Here is a 14,521-nt window from a genome sequence, read left to right as displayed (position 1 = left end):
TCAGTATTCCCCCATCCTTCGCCACCTCACCTGCATTCTTAGCTACTCCTCTTGAGAAGCTGTCACACGAGACATGTGGTCTCACAGCCCTTCACGCCAGTCTTAGCCCGTGCCCCAGCCTCCTCCCAAAATGCAACAAAAAATAAAGTTATTTAATCTCTTTATTCTCAAAACATGATGGTATTAAATAAAGTCCAAGAGGTATCGGGCTGGTCCTTATTTGGTCTCCAGTGCTTTAGGTGAGATGGCACTGAGCCCCGGGACAGCAGAGCATCATCTCAGGAAGTCGGTAGCAGCCACCGTGGGAAGGTCCAGGCCTGCCCAGTTCACGGGCATATCCCAGGTGCGGGAGGGCCTGGGCTCCAGCTCTTGTAGAAGAGTGGAGGTGGAAACAAACTGCTGTGAGAGGACAAGTGAGCAAGAGGACCCGGCATCAAAAGGATCTAGTGGGAGAGTGTGGGGAGAGATAGGGCTCTTCCTCTCCTTTCCTTTCCACTACTGCCTAAGGGTAGAGGTACGTGGCCCAGCAAAAGGCCAAAGTAGGTAGTAGCTATGTGGTCCTGTTAGGGGGCAGACTGCTCCAGGACTGGTCAGCTGGCACTGCCAGGGGGTGGAATGCTCTCCATAAGAATGGAGACAAACTCTTCCAATTTCTGCGCAGCTTGTTTCCCGGCCGCTAGTACTTCCTCATGATTGGCCTTCCCCAAGTTTTCATAATCCATGATGACCTTGTTAGTGATGAGTGAGAACCCAAAGACTCGAAGTCCGCAGTGCCGCGCAACTATAACTTCCGGTACTGTGCTCATACCTGATGGGGAGAAATCAACTGTTAGACATGCAGATAAGCAGGCGAGGTGGCGCACCTTGTAATCCCAGCATGCGGGAGGCGGAGACCGGAGGATCCCGGGTCAGGGACAGCCTCAGCTACTTAGGGAGGCCCTTCACAACTCAGTGAGACCCTGTTTTAAAAAAGAAAAAGACAAGCCAGGCGTGGTGGCTCATCCTTGTAATCCAAGCATTGGGGAGGCTGAGACCGAAGAATTGCGGTTCTTGGACAGCCTCAGCTACTTAGTGAGGCTCTCCAACTTAGTGAGACCCTGTTTTAAAATAAATAATAAAAAATAGGGCAGGGGGTGTAGCTCAGAGTTTGAATGCCCCTGGGTTTGATCCCCAGACCCACACACACACACAAAAAAGGAATAAAAAATAGGGTGGGGGAAGCTTGGAGGTCGAATGTCCCTGGGTTCCATCCCAAGACCCGCTAAATAAATAAACATATAAATATAAAAAGACTAAAAAAAATAGGGCTGAGGGTGTAGCTCGGAGGTACAATATCCCTAGATTCCATCCTTAGTACCACACACACACACACACACACACACACACACACACACACACACAAAAGAGATGCAAATGACCCTTCCTCGCCATTTAAACTCACTGTCATTTTTCACTGAGAATTCAAAATTTCTAAAAGCATCCAAAGGGCTGAGACAGGAGGATCACCATTTCGGGGCCAGCCTCAATAACTTAGGGAGACATGTTTCAAAATAAAAACTAGAACCAGGCATGGTGGTGCACACTTGTAATCCCAGTACTTGGGAGACTGAGACAGGAGGATCGCAGGTCCATGGTCAGCCTCAGCTATTTAGTGAGGCCCTCCACAACTTAGTAAGAACCTATATCAAAATAAATTAAAAATAGGGCTGGGGATGTAGCTTGGAGGTAGAATGCCCCTAGGTCCCATCTCCAGTGCCGTAAAATTAATTAATTAATTAAATGAAAAAATAAAAGGCTGGGAACAGGGTAAGGTAGTAAGTGCACGCTTGTAATCTTAGTACTTGGCTGAGACAGGAAGGAGGATCACCAGTTTGAGACCAGCCTCAGGAACTTAGTGAGACCTTCAACAATTTAACAAGCTACTGTTTCACAATAAAAAACAAAGGCTAGGCATGGTGGTATACACCTGTAACCCCAGTACTTGGGAGGCTGAGACAGAAGAATCACAGCAACTTAGGCCCTGTTTCAAAATAAAAAGGGCTACAGCCAGGCATAGTGGCATACACTTGAAATCCCAGCATTTGAGAGGCTGAAACAGGAGGATGGCAGTTCAGGGACAGCCTTGGCTACTTAGTGAGGCCCTTTGCAACTCAGTGAGAACCTGTTTCAAAAATAAAGAATAAAAAATAGGCCTGGGGTGGGGGTAGCTCAGAGGCAGAATGCCCCTGGGTTCCATCCCCAGTACCATAATAAAAATAAATAAATAAATAAATAAACAAATAAATAAATAAATAAATGCCAGGCGTGGTGGTGCACACTTGTAATCCCAGCGCTTGGGAGGCTGAGACAGGAGGATCTCACAGGTTCAAAGCCAGCCCCAGCTACTTAAGTGAGGCTCTCAGCAACTTAGTGAAACCCTGTTTCCAAATAAAGTATAAAATAGGTCTGGGAGTATAGCTCGGAGGTAGAAAAGCCCTGGGGTTCCACTCCCAGTACCACAATAAATAAATAAATAAATAAATAAATAAATAGGGCTATGGATATAGCTCAGAGGTGGAATGCCTCTGGGTTCAATCCCCAGTGTCAAAAAATAAAATAAATAAAATAAAGGGTTTGATGGCACACACCTGTAGTACTGGTATTTTGGAGGCTGAGATAGGAAGATTGCTGGTTCAAGGAATGCCTCAGCAACTTAGCAAGATTCGCTTCAAAATAAAAAAATTAAATGGGCTATGGGTATAGATAGGAGGTATAATGCCCCTGGGTTCAATCTCCAGTACCAAAAAAAAAAAGGCAAAAAAAAAGTATATATATATATATATATATATATATATATATATATATATATATATGGACTTATCTTGATCCTCTGGGGTTTGTACCCTATTCCTCTCCATTGCTATTTTATCAGCCCCTCCCTCCAGCCTCCAGACCAATTCCCATTCTCACCAACAGCATCGGCCCCCAGCTTCTGCAGCAGACGACACTCTGCCACAGTCTCAAAGTTGGGGCCCGCCAACATCACATAGGTGCCTTCCTGAAGCTCTCGCTGCTCCCCCATTTGCTTCCAGGCACTGAAAGCCTTCTGCCTCATATTCCGGTCATAAGCATCAGACATGGCAGGGAAACGAACTCCAAACCTAGGGCATAGGTTGGATCATCTCAGATAAATGGAATTCAGTGAGCTCGCTCCTGAAACCCTAGCCATCTAGAAGAAAGGAGTAAAAGGCATACCTCTCTTCGTTAGGCCCTTTGAGAGGGTTCTGACCACAGAAACCAGGTAGGTTGATGTGATCACGGATCAGCATGATATCGCCAACCTCAAACTTGGGATTGAGCCCACCAGCTGCGTTGGTGACCACCAAGGTATCCACACCCAGAAGCCGGAACACCCTCACCGGGAAGGTCACCTTAAAAGCAAAAGAGCAGAAGAAAGTGTTTTTATTTTATTTTTAATGTCACCAATCTACCTACATAGATATGCATATGATATATCACAAAAGATGAGAAAAAGGGGGACCACAAATTTACCTAGCCCAAATAGTGAGGCAATGAAACGGGCCAGTTCTCCCTCTCCCCTTGGCCAGACCCCACCAGGCCTGTGGCCCTCATTTACCTTCCAGAGCGGGTAGCCTTCGTACATGTGGAACCTGCCCTGCATCATCACACAGTTTCTGCCATTCAGGAAGCCAAACACCAGTCGCCCAGCATGACCTGGCACTGTGTGCAAAACAGAAAGGAGAATGAATGAACAGGCTTATGCCTTCGTGTGACACACATCCATCACGCACGAGTGGGAGCCACTCATGGCGCCCAACACGGGAGGGTGTAATTACATGAAAGACATTAAAAGCCTGGTGGAGATAAGCATAATCAAACAAATGCAATGTTGAGAGCAGAGCTACGGATAAGGGGGTAGAGATATTCAGCGGGAACATACACAAAAAGAAAAGGCTTTTAAAAGAAATTTCAAATGCATGAGAAAGTCATACTGCAAGAGAGGCAAGGTGAGCAAAAAGTGAAGTTGGTAATAGAGAGTACAGGAATTATAGGCCTCTTCCAAAATACTTAAAGTTCTTAATGTACAGCTGGACGTGGAGGAACATGCCATAACTCCAGCTACTCTGAGGCTGAGGTAAAAGGATCAAAACTTCAAGGCCAAGGCCAGCCTGGGCAACTCAGCAAGACTCTGGTATAAAATAAAGTATAATATAATATAAGGGGCTGGAAGTGGTTGAATGTTTGCCTAACATGCTCCAGACCCCGGGTTCAATCCTTAGTACAAAAAAATCTTGAAAATGCATAATCTTATATATTCATATATAATGCATATTCTTATAATAAAATGCATATTATATATTGACCTAACTAAATTACATGCCTCTTCTCTAGCAGGGAAGCTCATGGTCTACCCTGTCTTCCTAAAGAGGCTGTGAACAAGGAGGAAGAGCACTTAACTTGGACTCATAAAACCTTCTTCCTTATGACTTTAAAAGGCACCAACATAGAGGCGTGTGGGGGTGTGGGAGTGCAGATAATGCCCCACAGACATAACTATGATCACCAGTTCCCACTATGATATCTCCTCTAATAGACAGCCAGCCTAACTATCCCTTAGGGAGTGGGTGGTCTGGGAGACGGACCAGAACCCAGAGAAGTATTAAGGGACACTCAGAGATAGAGCTTATTAAAAAAATTACTAGCATTGAGCAAAGTTGACACCATTAAGAAAACCCAAGTGGAGTATTTAAAAACTAGGTTGATAAAATTAACTTGCTTATCACTTAGTGCAATGCTCTGCTCACTAGAGGCAGGAGTAGCAGATGGCACCAGTGTCCCTACTATCTCCCTCAAAAGGAATTTGCCCTCCCTCCCCCTCTTTTTTATTTTTTTAATCCAGGGCCATTCTATCTCTGAGCTATACCCATGTCCTCTTTTATTTTCTGTTCTGATACGGGTTCTCTCTAAGTTGCTCAACTGGAACCTGTGGTCCTCCTGTCTCAGCCTCCCAAGAACTGGGATTCAGGTGTGCACCACTAACCTTGGCTCCAAAGGGGTTTTGTTTGTTTGTTTGTTTGTGTTGTTTCTTTGTGGTACTGGGGATGGAACCCAGGGGCCTTCTACTTCTGACCTACACTCCCAGACCTATTTTATTTTTTATTTGCAAACAGGGTCTCACTAAGTTGCTGAGAGCCTCACTAAGTAGCTGAGGCTGGCTTCAAACCTGTGCCATCCTCCTGTCCCCGCCTCCCAAGCATGGGGATTACAAGTGTGTTCCACCACGCCCGGCTATTTTATTTTTTATTTGCAAACAGGGTCTCACTAAGTTGCTGAGAGCCTCACTCAGTAGCTGAGGCTGGCTTCGAACCTGTGCGATCCTCCTGTCTCAGCCTCCCAAGTACTGGGATTACAAGTGTGCGCCACCACGCCCGGCTTCCAAAGGGTTTTAAAATGCTAGAACAGTTGTCTGCTAACAGATGAATGGATTGAAAAAAAAAGTGGTATCTCCACACGTGGAGTTTTACTCAGCCATAAAGAACGAAATTATGTCATTTACAGGAAAATGGCTGGAACTGGAGAACTTCATGCTAAGTGAGATAAGCCAGATCAGAAAGTCAGGATCACATGTTTTCTCTCATGTGGAAGCTGGAGAGAAAGAGAGAAGAGAAACCTTATGAAACTTAAGAGAGAAACTAAGGCGGGGAGGGGAAGGGAGGGAAAGGGAGAGATGGGGAAGGAAACAGGCCCAATAGCGGCATGTGCGTATATAAAGGCACATAACTGTGAATCTGAATCTCACAATCATGTGCAATTACAATGCACCTAGAAAAAGCTTTTTAAAAATATCAAAAATTATTTCCTGAGCCAGGTGTGGCAGCTCATGCTTGTAATTCCATTACTGGGTAGACCGAGACAGGAGGATCACAGGTTTGCGGTCAGCCTCAGCTACTTAGTGAGGCCCTGTTTCAAAATAAAGAATAAAAAGCAGGGCTGTGGATGTCTCTCAGAGGTAGAATGCCCCTGGGTTCAATTCCCAGTACAGAAAAAAATTATTTCCTGCAAACTGTGATTATATCAGGAAAAATTCTACGTGGATGATTTGGGGTGCCTTTGAGGACTTCTCTCTCTCTCTCTCTTTTTTCGGTACTGGGGATGGAACGCAGGGGCATTTGACCTCCAAGCTACAACCCCTACCCTATTTTTTAGTCTTTATTTTGAAACAGGGCCTCATTAAGTTGCAAAGGGCCTCACTAAGTAACTAAGGCTGTCTCGAACCCAGACCCTCCAGTCTCAGCCTCCCAAATGCTGGGATTGCAAGCATGTGCCACCACACCGGCCGATGACTTCTCTTTACACTAGTAAAATTTCTTACTTTGTTTTTTTCATGTTCCAATGTTGGTAGAAGTCTTATGTCAAACTTCTCTATGAATGCATTCCTATCTAGAAAAATAGTACTGTCTTTATAGCTTCTGCTTAAGATTTAACAATTGCAGCTGGGCATGGTGGCTCACAGAGGTAGCATTCCCCAGGGTTGGATGCCCAGTACCACAAAAATAAATAAATAAATAAATAAATATCATTTGCACAAGAGTTCAGTTACATTTTCTGGCTAAAATTACATGAAAACAAGCAGGGTATGGTGCTGCATGGGTGTAATCCCAGTACTTGGAGGCTGAGACAGGAGTGTAGGTTCAAGGTTAGCCTCAATAACATAGCAAGACTCAGAAACCTGGTGCAATCCTGTTTCAAAACAACAAAAATTTAAATAAAATCAAAAAGGGCTGTTAGTAGCTGGGTGTGATGGCACACGACTGTAATCCCAGTACTTGGGAGGTTGAGATAGGAGGATCACAGGTGAAATGCCAGCTTCAGCAACTTAGTGAGACCTTGTTTCCAAATTTAAAAATATTAATAGGGGTGGGTGTATAGTTTAGAGAGAGAATGCCCCTGGGTTCAGTCCTTAGCAGCCTCCCCGCCCCCCAAAAAAGATAAAATAATGGGATGGGAGTGTAGCTCTGAGGTAGAATGCTCTGGGTTCAATCCCCAGTACCACCAAAACAAACAAACAAACAAATAAATAAATAAATACACAAGGACAATAAAATATAAAAGCAAAAATAAATGTCTTAACTCTCTAGGGAAAAGAGGAAAGGAGCTAGAAATACAATTAATAAATAAACCAAGGGAAGTTAGTTATTGGAGAATAAGTAAACCAGATGAACTGCCCTGTCCCTACTTGCCCTGCCTCTCTGGCCCTTGCTCAAGTCTCAGCCTTCGAGCGTCTGGCTGCTGTTAGAGCTGGCTCTGCTGTCCTCCGGTCCCTCAGAGCTCTGCTGTGTGGGGACATCAGCCTCTGCCCTTCCAAAGGCTCAGTGATTCAGGTGTTTGTCTGCCTATATGTCTGTGAGGACATGGTGGTCTGTGTGCACCAGTGTGGGTCTCATCCTAAGCCTGGAGCTAGGGTCAGAGTGTGGGAGGGGCAGGAGGACTCGGGGTGGAGGACTGACTTTGTCCTGGGAGGCTTCAGACTTTGCTTTTCCACTTAAGCACAAGGACACAGAGGGTGTGTGCATGTGTTGGGAGGCACATGTGGGGAGAGGTGCTCCAGAGCTCCAGGAGGCTGAGTCAGTGAAACACAGGAAAGATATCATCAGAGTCCCCGGACACACATGGCCTGCCTCTTTTCCAAGCTACACCCCTAGACTATTTTTTATTCTTTATTTTAGAACAAGGTCTCACTAAGCTGTGGAGGGCCTCACTAAGTAGCTGAGGCTGACCAAGAACCTGCGTCCCTCCTGTCTCAACCTTCCAAATACTAGGACTACAAGTCCACACCCGGCTTGTTCTGGGATTTCTACTTGGGGAATTCCCATCTAAAGTCATTCTGATTCACAGTCTTTTTTCTTCTCTTACAGTTTTCTCTGGCCAACTGCTAGGTCCAGGAGTAGGGATACTGGTCCCCCAGTTGGGTTCCACAGACGTATCACCATCCCTCAGTTCCCTCCCATTTCCCCTTGCTAGTACCTGTGCTTTGGGGAAAGTTGGGTATTTCGCTGTAGTCAAAGACTTCGGGGTCAGTTAATTTGTCAGTCAGACCTCCTAACCCAGAACCACAGATCACGGCCACTTGAGGTCGGTGGGTAGTATGAGAAAGAAGCCATTCTGCAGTGTGCTGATAATCTTCATATGTGAATCTAGAGGATAAAAGGAAAATCAGAGTGAATTCTGCTCCCATCCCAGGGGTTATCTCACAGACAGTGGTTCCCATGTGGTATCCCAGTTAGGGTTCCTCAGCACCACCAAGTGGATCATAGACAACCTTCAGTGTAAAAAAGGCTGGTAGGTAAACGGAGATATCATGAACAGAGAAGCTGGCCCAGAAGGAGGCCATACAGTGCTTATTACCCACCCACCACTACCTCTTTTGAATTAGGCCCACTGAATGTCTAACATGAAACTCATTCCAGTTTGGTACCTGGCAAAAGTTAATGAAACCACTTTCCACTAACATCCTCTACTCTAGTGCCACTAAGACTGGCAGGTTTGAGGAAGTTTTGTTTTGCGTGTGTGTGTGCTACTCGGGATCGAACTCAGGTTCTCTTGTATGCCAGGAAAATGCTTTTCTGCTGAGCTACACCCTTAAGACTGGCAAGGTTTTTTTTTGGGGGGGGAAGGTACTAGGGATTGAACCCAGGGGCATTGTACACCCGGGTACAATGTACACCTCCAGTCCTTTTTTTTTTTTTTGAAACAGGGTTTTGCAAAGTTGCTGAGAGCCTCGCTAAATTGCTAAGTCTGGCTTCTAACTTGCAATCCCCCTGTCTCAGCTTCCCAAGTCTTGGGATTATAGGCATGTCTCACCACACCTGGCTCTGACAGGTTTAAAGCCTCTCCTTAAGACAAAGATTTAGAGAGAGGACCACAGGGTCAAGAAAAGTGCAAAGAAATAATCAAATCAAGGAGATTAAGGCTGAAGAGAAAGCTCAAAATGGAATTACTGGCCTTCCAGAGAACAGTGACAAACATAATCTTCCTTTTATCCTACCAATCCACCCAGGATACTCAAAATGTATTTAAGACTACCCACCTTGAAGGCGGAAATAACACTTCACCTTCTAAGCTGCCACACTCTCTGCTCTTCCTTTTGTTTGAAATGGGGGCTTGCTATGTTGCCCAGGCTGTTCTTGTATTCCTTGGCTCAAGTGATCCTCCTGTCTCAGCCTCACCAGTAGATGGGACTACAAGTACACACCACCAGGCTGATGATAATTTTTTTAACTAACAACAACAACAACAACAACAAAAAACCCCAAAGAGCTGGGCGTGGTGGCACACATCTGTAATCCCAGTACATAGGCTGCTGAGACAAAAGGATTATAGGTTCAGAGGACAGCCTCAGCAAGTACTGAGCCTCATCAACCTAGTGAAACCCTGTTCCAAAAAAAAAAAAAAAAAAAAAAAATGGGGCTGGAGAAATAGTTTGGAGATAGAATGCTTCTGGGTCCAATCCTCAATATCACCTACCCCCCCCCACACACACACACATACACACACACAATGAAAAGAAACATTCCCAGTAGAAATGCTATTCTTCTTTCTCCTGGATTATTATTTCTGGAATTATTATTTCAGGCCTTCTAATATATGGAATTGCAAGAGTATCCAAGACCAGAGACTAATCTAGGACTGATGACATAAATTATCAGAAGGTTCTTAAAAGTTCAGATTCTGCCAGGCATGGTGGTGCATATGCCTGTAACTCTCGTACTTAGGAGGCTGAGATAGGAGGATTGCAGGTTCGAGGTCAGCCTCAGCAATTTAGCAAGACTCTCAGCAACCTAACAAGACTCTGATTCAATACAAAAAAAATTAAAATGGCTGGGAATGTAGCTGGGATAGAGAATGCTCTTCTTGGGTTCAATCACTAGAACCAAAAACAAGCAAAACAAAAAACAAAAACAGTACAGATTCTGGTTCTGGGCCCACCACTACAGGCTAAAAACTTACTAAGAAGCTCCCAAGGCCTACGGCTCTGTTAAACACAGCATCTGAAACTTTCTCCTGCTTTCCTTTTCTTTTTCCCTGCCCTGCCTATTTCCATCTTCCTTTCTCTTCACATTACCCCTCAGGGGCAATTAATTCAGAACTTTCCTCAGAGTTCCAAGTCCACTTCATCACTACCACCTGAAAAGATCAAAGATTGCTCAGAGATGAAACTGAGATGTAACGAGGTTGAACCCAACCGAGCAGCCTCCAGAGGAACGTTCCCTTCCGCAGCACAATGTAGGAGTCCGGTGTAATAGCGTGTCAGCCTGAGTAACACAGCAAGACTCCCGTCTCAAAAATTAATTAGTAAAGTAGAATCTAAGAAACAAGACGCACCTCCACAATACACCAGGTTGCCCTCCCTCAAGGAAATAGCTGGGTAATAGATGAGTAGAGGCAGCCGGCTGTGGCCGCGCACGCGTGTCATCCCGGCATTGGGAGGCTGAGACAGGAGGATGGTGGTTCATGGCCAGCCTCAGATACTTAGTGAGGCCCTCTGCAACTCAGTGAGACCCTTTTTCCAAATAAAGAATAAAAAATAGGGATGGAGGTGTGGCTCAGAGGTACAATGCCCCTGGGGTCCATTCCTGGTATGCAAAAAAAAAAAAAAAAAAAAAAAAAAAGATGACTAGAGGCAAGAGAACCACAAGGTGATACCAAGAAGCAATGAGCCAGGCACTCGGCATCTGCCTGTCATCTCAGTACCTTACTGGCTGAGACAGGAGGCCCACAGGTTCAAGAACAATTTCAGCAATTCAGCGAGACTATCAGCAACCTAGTAAGACCCTATTTCAAAACAACAACAACAAAAAAAAAAATTAAGAGTGCTGGGAGTATAGCATGGAGGCAGAATTCCACTGGGTTCAATTTCCAGTACCACAAAAAAATTAAATTAAATTTAAAAAGGGGAATGGAGGTATAGGTTGGGGGTGGCCTCTTGTTTCAAACTCCAGTACCACAGAAACAAAACAGAGGCAATGAAGTCGGTAAAAAAAAAAAAAAAAAGAATCAGACAGCATCCCCAAGAGATGCAAGAAAGGAAATGTAAGAAGTGTGAAGGTTGCCGCCCGTCTTTGCCACAACTCACAGGACCTCCTCCTTAGCCATCCGTTTCCCCAGAAAGCCCCGGATCTCTGGTTATCCAAAAGCCACGGTGACCCCTAGTGCTGCGCGGGTGCCAGGGACTGGAAATTCCCGGACCATGGCGGAGAGAAGTGTTTTTCAAAGGTGTGGGGTGGGGAGGAGTGTGTGGCTGCCCGTGGCTTACTTCAATGAATAAAGATTTCCTTTTCTGGGTAGAGCCTCCATTCACAACTAAGTCAGACCTCCAATTTGGAGGGAAGGGAGGAGCTGGCATGAGAGGTGAGCGATCTTTCCTTTAAAGGAGGAACTCCGGATCTGCGCACTGAAAGTACCTCGTGGCTTTACCTAGACCCCAGAATGGGCATTTGTGAAAAGCATTATGGGGTGGGAGCCTCTTCCTAGTAGAGACTTTCCTCTTCACTGGCACCTCAACACACACACACACACACACACACACACACACACACACACTCGAGCACAACAGTTCCTTTTAGGCGCAGCCCACACTGCACAACCTGTCCCCTTCCTGCCCGGCGACGCCAGCCCAGCTCGATTCCCGCGCGCGGCCGCCGGCGCCCGCCGCCCCACCCTGGTGCCCTGACCCTGACACCGGGCTTCGTGCCAGGCCTTTTGCATCGCCAGGGCACTCGCTTCCTCTCCAGGCCCCCTCAGGGTCCAGGGTGCCAACTTCCCAGGTCTGGGTAACTGCCATCCCCCTCCCCGGGCGCCCCCGGGCCTGGTGCCCGCCTCACCCGGTCTCCATGGTCCTGCCTGCGACGCCCTCCCGCGATCCCGCGATCCCGCGATCCCGCGATCCCGCCCCGCTCCGCCGCGATCCGCCCGAGCCCTGCGCGGCCGCGCCGGGTCTGGTCCGCACAGTTAGTGCGCTGTGCTCCGCGCGGGCTTATATCTCCAGCCCGGGAGGCCCCAGCCAATGGCAGCCGAGCACGCGGGCCGGCCCCGTCTCCATGGCGACACACACCCAGATTCAAGGGCCCGAGGCTGGGCCGTAAACGTAACCCGCGTTCTTTCCGGAGCTGGACCCTTTCTCCCCCCCAGGCACCCGGGTTTCCTCCCAGCACCCATTCCGGTCCTCTGGGAGGCGGTTTCCAGCAGAGGAGGCCTCTGCGCCCGGGGCCGGGTGGAGAGCCCCCCGAGCCCGCTGTCTGCCACCCCATTCCGGGCTGTGGCGACAGCAAACCGTGAGAGATTTGAATGGAGAAAATTTCAAACTAGATCGCGCACCCCAGAATAAAATGAAGTGAGCCGGCGTCTGAGTTGCTTCCCGGACTAGGGAAACACGGTCGCCCAGGCAACAGTGCTGACTTGGAGGCGTTCAGGGCTGGGGGAAACGCATCCAGGCCCGGATGCGGAAAAGAAAAGGGGAAAGTTCTCAGGCAAGAATTCTTGGATCCAAAGCACAAGACAGGATGGCGACAGGATGGGTTCCGCTGCACACTACTGGTCCCAAGCAATTCAGATGACGAGACAAGGAATCCTCTCAGGATGAAAATGTCTGTAACATCATCTGTAACGTCATTTATAAGAATGCAAGCTCGGCGTGGTGGTGCACGCTTGTAATCTCACACCCGGCAACAAATGTATTGAACATCAACTACGCACCAGAATTATCCTAGTGCTGTGACCCAAGAGTAAAAATGCTATCTGTAAAAAATAATAGATTAAAGAACTGGGCCCAATGCCAAATAAGTTTATTCCATTATGCTTTTATTATTGCATTGTTATTAGTAGTAGTTTTGTCAAGTTATTTTGGAGGTAACAGCAGGGTGATCTAAAGGTAGTTTTATGTTAGTAATGAGGCTATGAAGACTTGGAACACTGAAAGCATTATTTCAGATAACAGAGATCAATAAAAATTAGCCCAAAGAAATATTTATCAGTATTTGAAGAGTTTTTAATCCTCCAAATATAATCCAATTTATACAAAAGATAAGGTTATGACATGATTATATTTAAATAATTTGAAACCAAATTAATTACTTTTGGTGGACTCTAAAGTAATGTATGTATGTATGTATGTATGTATGTATGTATGTATGTATGTGTTTGTGGCTGGGAATTAAATTCAGGTGCATTCTACCTCAAAGTTATACCCCCAGCCTTATTTTATTTTTTATTTGGAAACAGGTTTACTAAGTTGCTGAGAGCCTCACTAAATTGCTGAGACTGGCCTCAAACCTACAATCCCTCCTGCCTAAGCCTCTCAAGTACATGCTGGAATTACCAGCATGTGCCACCACGCTCAGTCTTAAAACATTTTATTTATTTATTTATTTATTTATTTATTTATTTATTTATTGTGCTGGGATTGAACCCAGAGGCATTATGCCTACCTTCAAGCTAAACCCCCAGTCCAATTTTATTTATTTATAAACAGGGTTTCGCTAGGTTGATAAGAGTCTCACTACTTGCTGAAGCTGTCCTTGAACCTGTGATCCTCCTGCCTCAAGCTCCCATACCAGGATTACAGGCTTGTGCCACCACACCGGGCAAAGTAAATGATCTAAACCACAATAAAAGGAAAATTGAAGAACAAGGCTCAACTTTCCATAGTGTTTCTCTAGCAACATGTGAAGAGCAGTCTGAATGACATTTCACCAAAGAAATAATCCTGGCTATTCAGGAGATGGGCAGGATAACAATTCCAGGTCAGCCTGGGCCATTTATCTAGGCCTTGTCTCAAAATATAACCCAAAGGACTCAGATCCAGGCATGATGATGCAGTAATCTCAGTACTTGGGAGTCTGAGACAACAGGTCTGGAGATTTGATGCCAGCCTCCACAATTTAGGGACCCTCAGCCATTTAGTGAGACCCTGTTTCAAAATGAAAAATAAAAAGGTGTGTGGTGGCACATGCCTGTGATTCCAGTACTTGAGACAGGCTGAGATAGGAAGATCACAGGTTACCAGGCAGATTTAGCAACACCTCTCAGCAACCTAGAGAGACCTTGTTTCATAAGGCTGGAGATGTAGCTCAGAGATAGGAAAAAGGCTAGTGATTTAGCTCAGTGGTAGATCACTTATCTAGTATATGAGGCCCTGGGTTAGACAGCCAGCACCACAAAACACAAATAACTTGTACTGTCACATGAGTGGCAAAGGCAGTTTACCAGGCAGCACCTTGACCAGGTTAAGGGTTTTGGGTGTGTGTATGTGTCTACATGTGTGCATGCACTCATGTATGTATGTATGCTCTCGCCTGTGTGTGTGCATGCACATATATGCACACATACGTGTGTGTGTGTGTGTGTGTGTGTGTGTGTGTGTGTGTGTGTGTGTGTGGTGCTGGGATGAACCCAGGACCTGGCCCATGCCAGACAAGGGCTCTACTACTAGGCTTCATCTCTAACTCCCATATATTCTGATTCA

General features: G+C 46.1%; 1 protein-coding gene across 1 annotated transcript; it reads right to left on the bottom strand.

The window, feature by feature from the left end:
• Positions 1 to 273: 273 nt before the first annotated feature.
• Positions 274 to 10,474, bottom strand: PNP (purine nucleoside phosphorylase; the record flags this gene model as incomplete). The annotated part of the gene is given in 9 exon segments (XM_080707071.1): positions 274 to 443; positions 519 to 605; positions 608 to 808; positions 2,950 to 3,140; positions 3,235 to 3,410; positions 3,617 to 3,720; positions 8,026 to 8,195; positions 9,085 to 9,088; positions 10,384 to 10,474. Coding segments are annotated over 9 exon segments (1,194 nt in total).
• Between the last annotated feature and the right edge of the window lie 4,047 nt (positions 10,475 to 14,521).

Source organism: Muscardinus avellanarius (assembly GCF_963383645.1).
Source record: "Muscardinus avellanarius genome assembly, chromosome: 12".
Taxonomy (NCBI): Eukaryota; Metazoa; Chordata; class Mammalia; order Rodentia; family Gliridae; genus Muscardinus; species Muscardinus avellanarius.
This window is presented reverse-complemented; position numbering and strand designations above follow the sequence as displayed.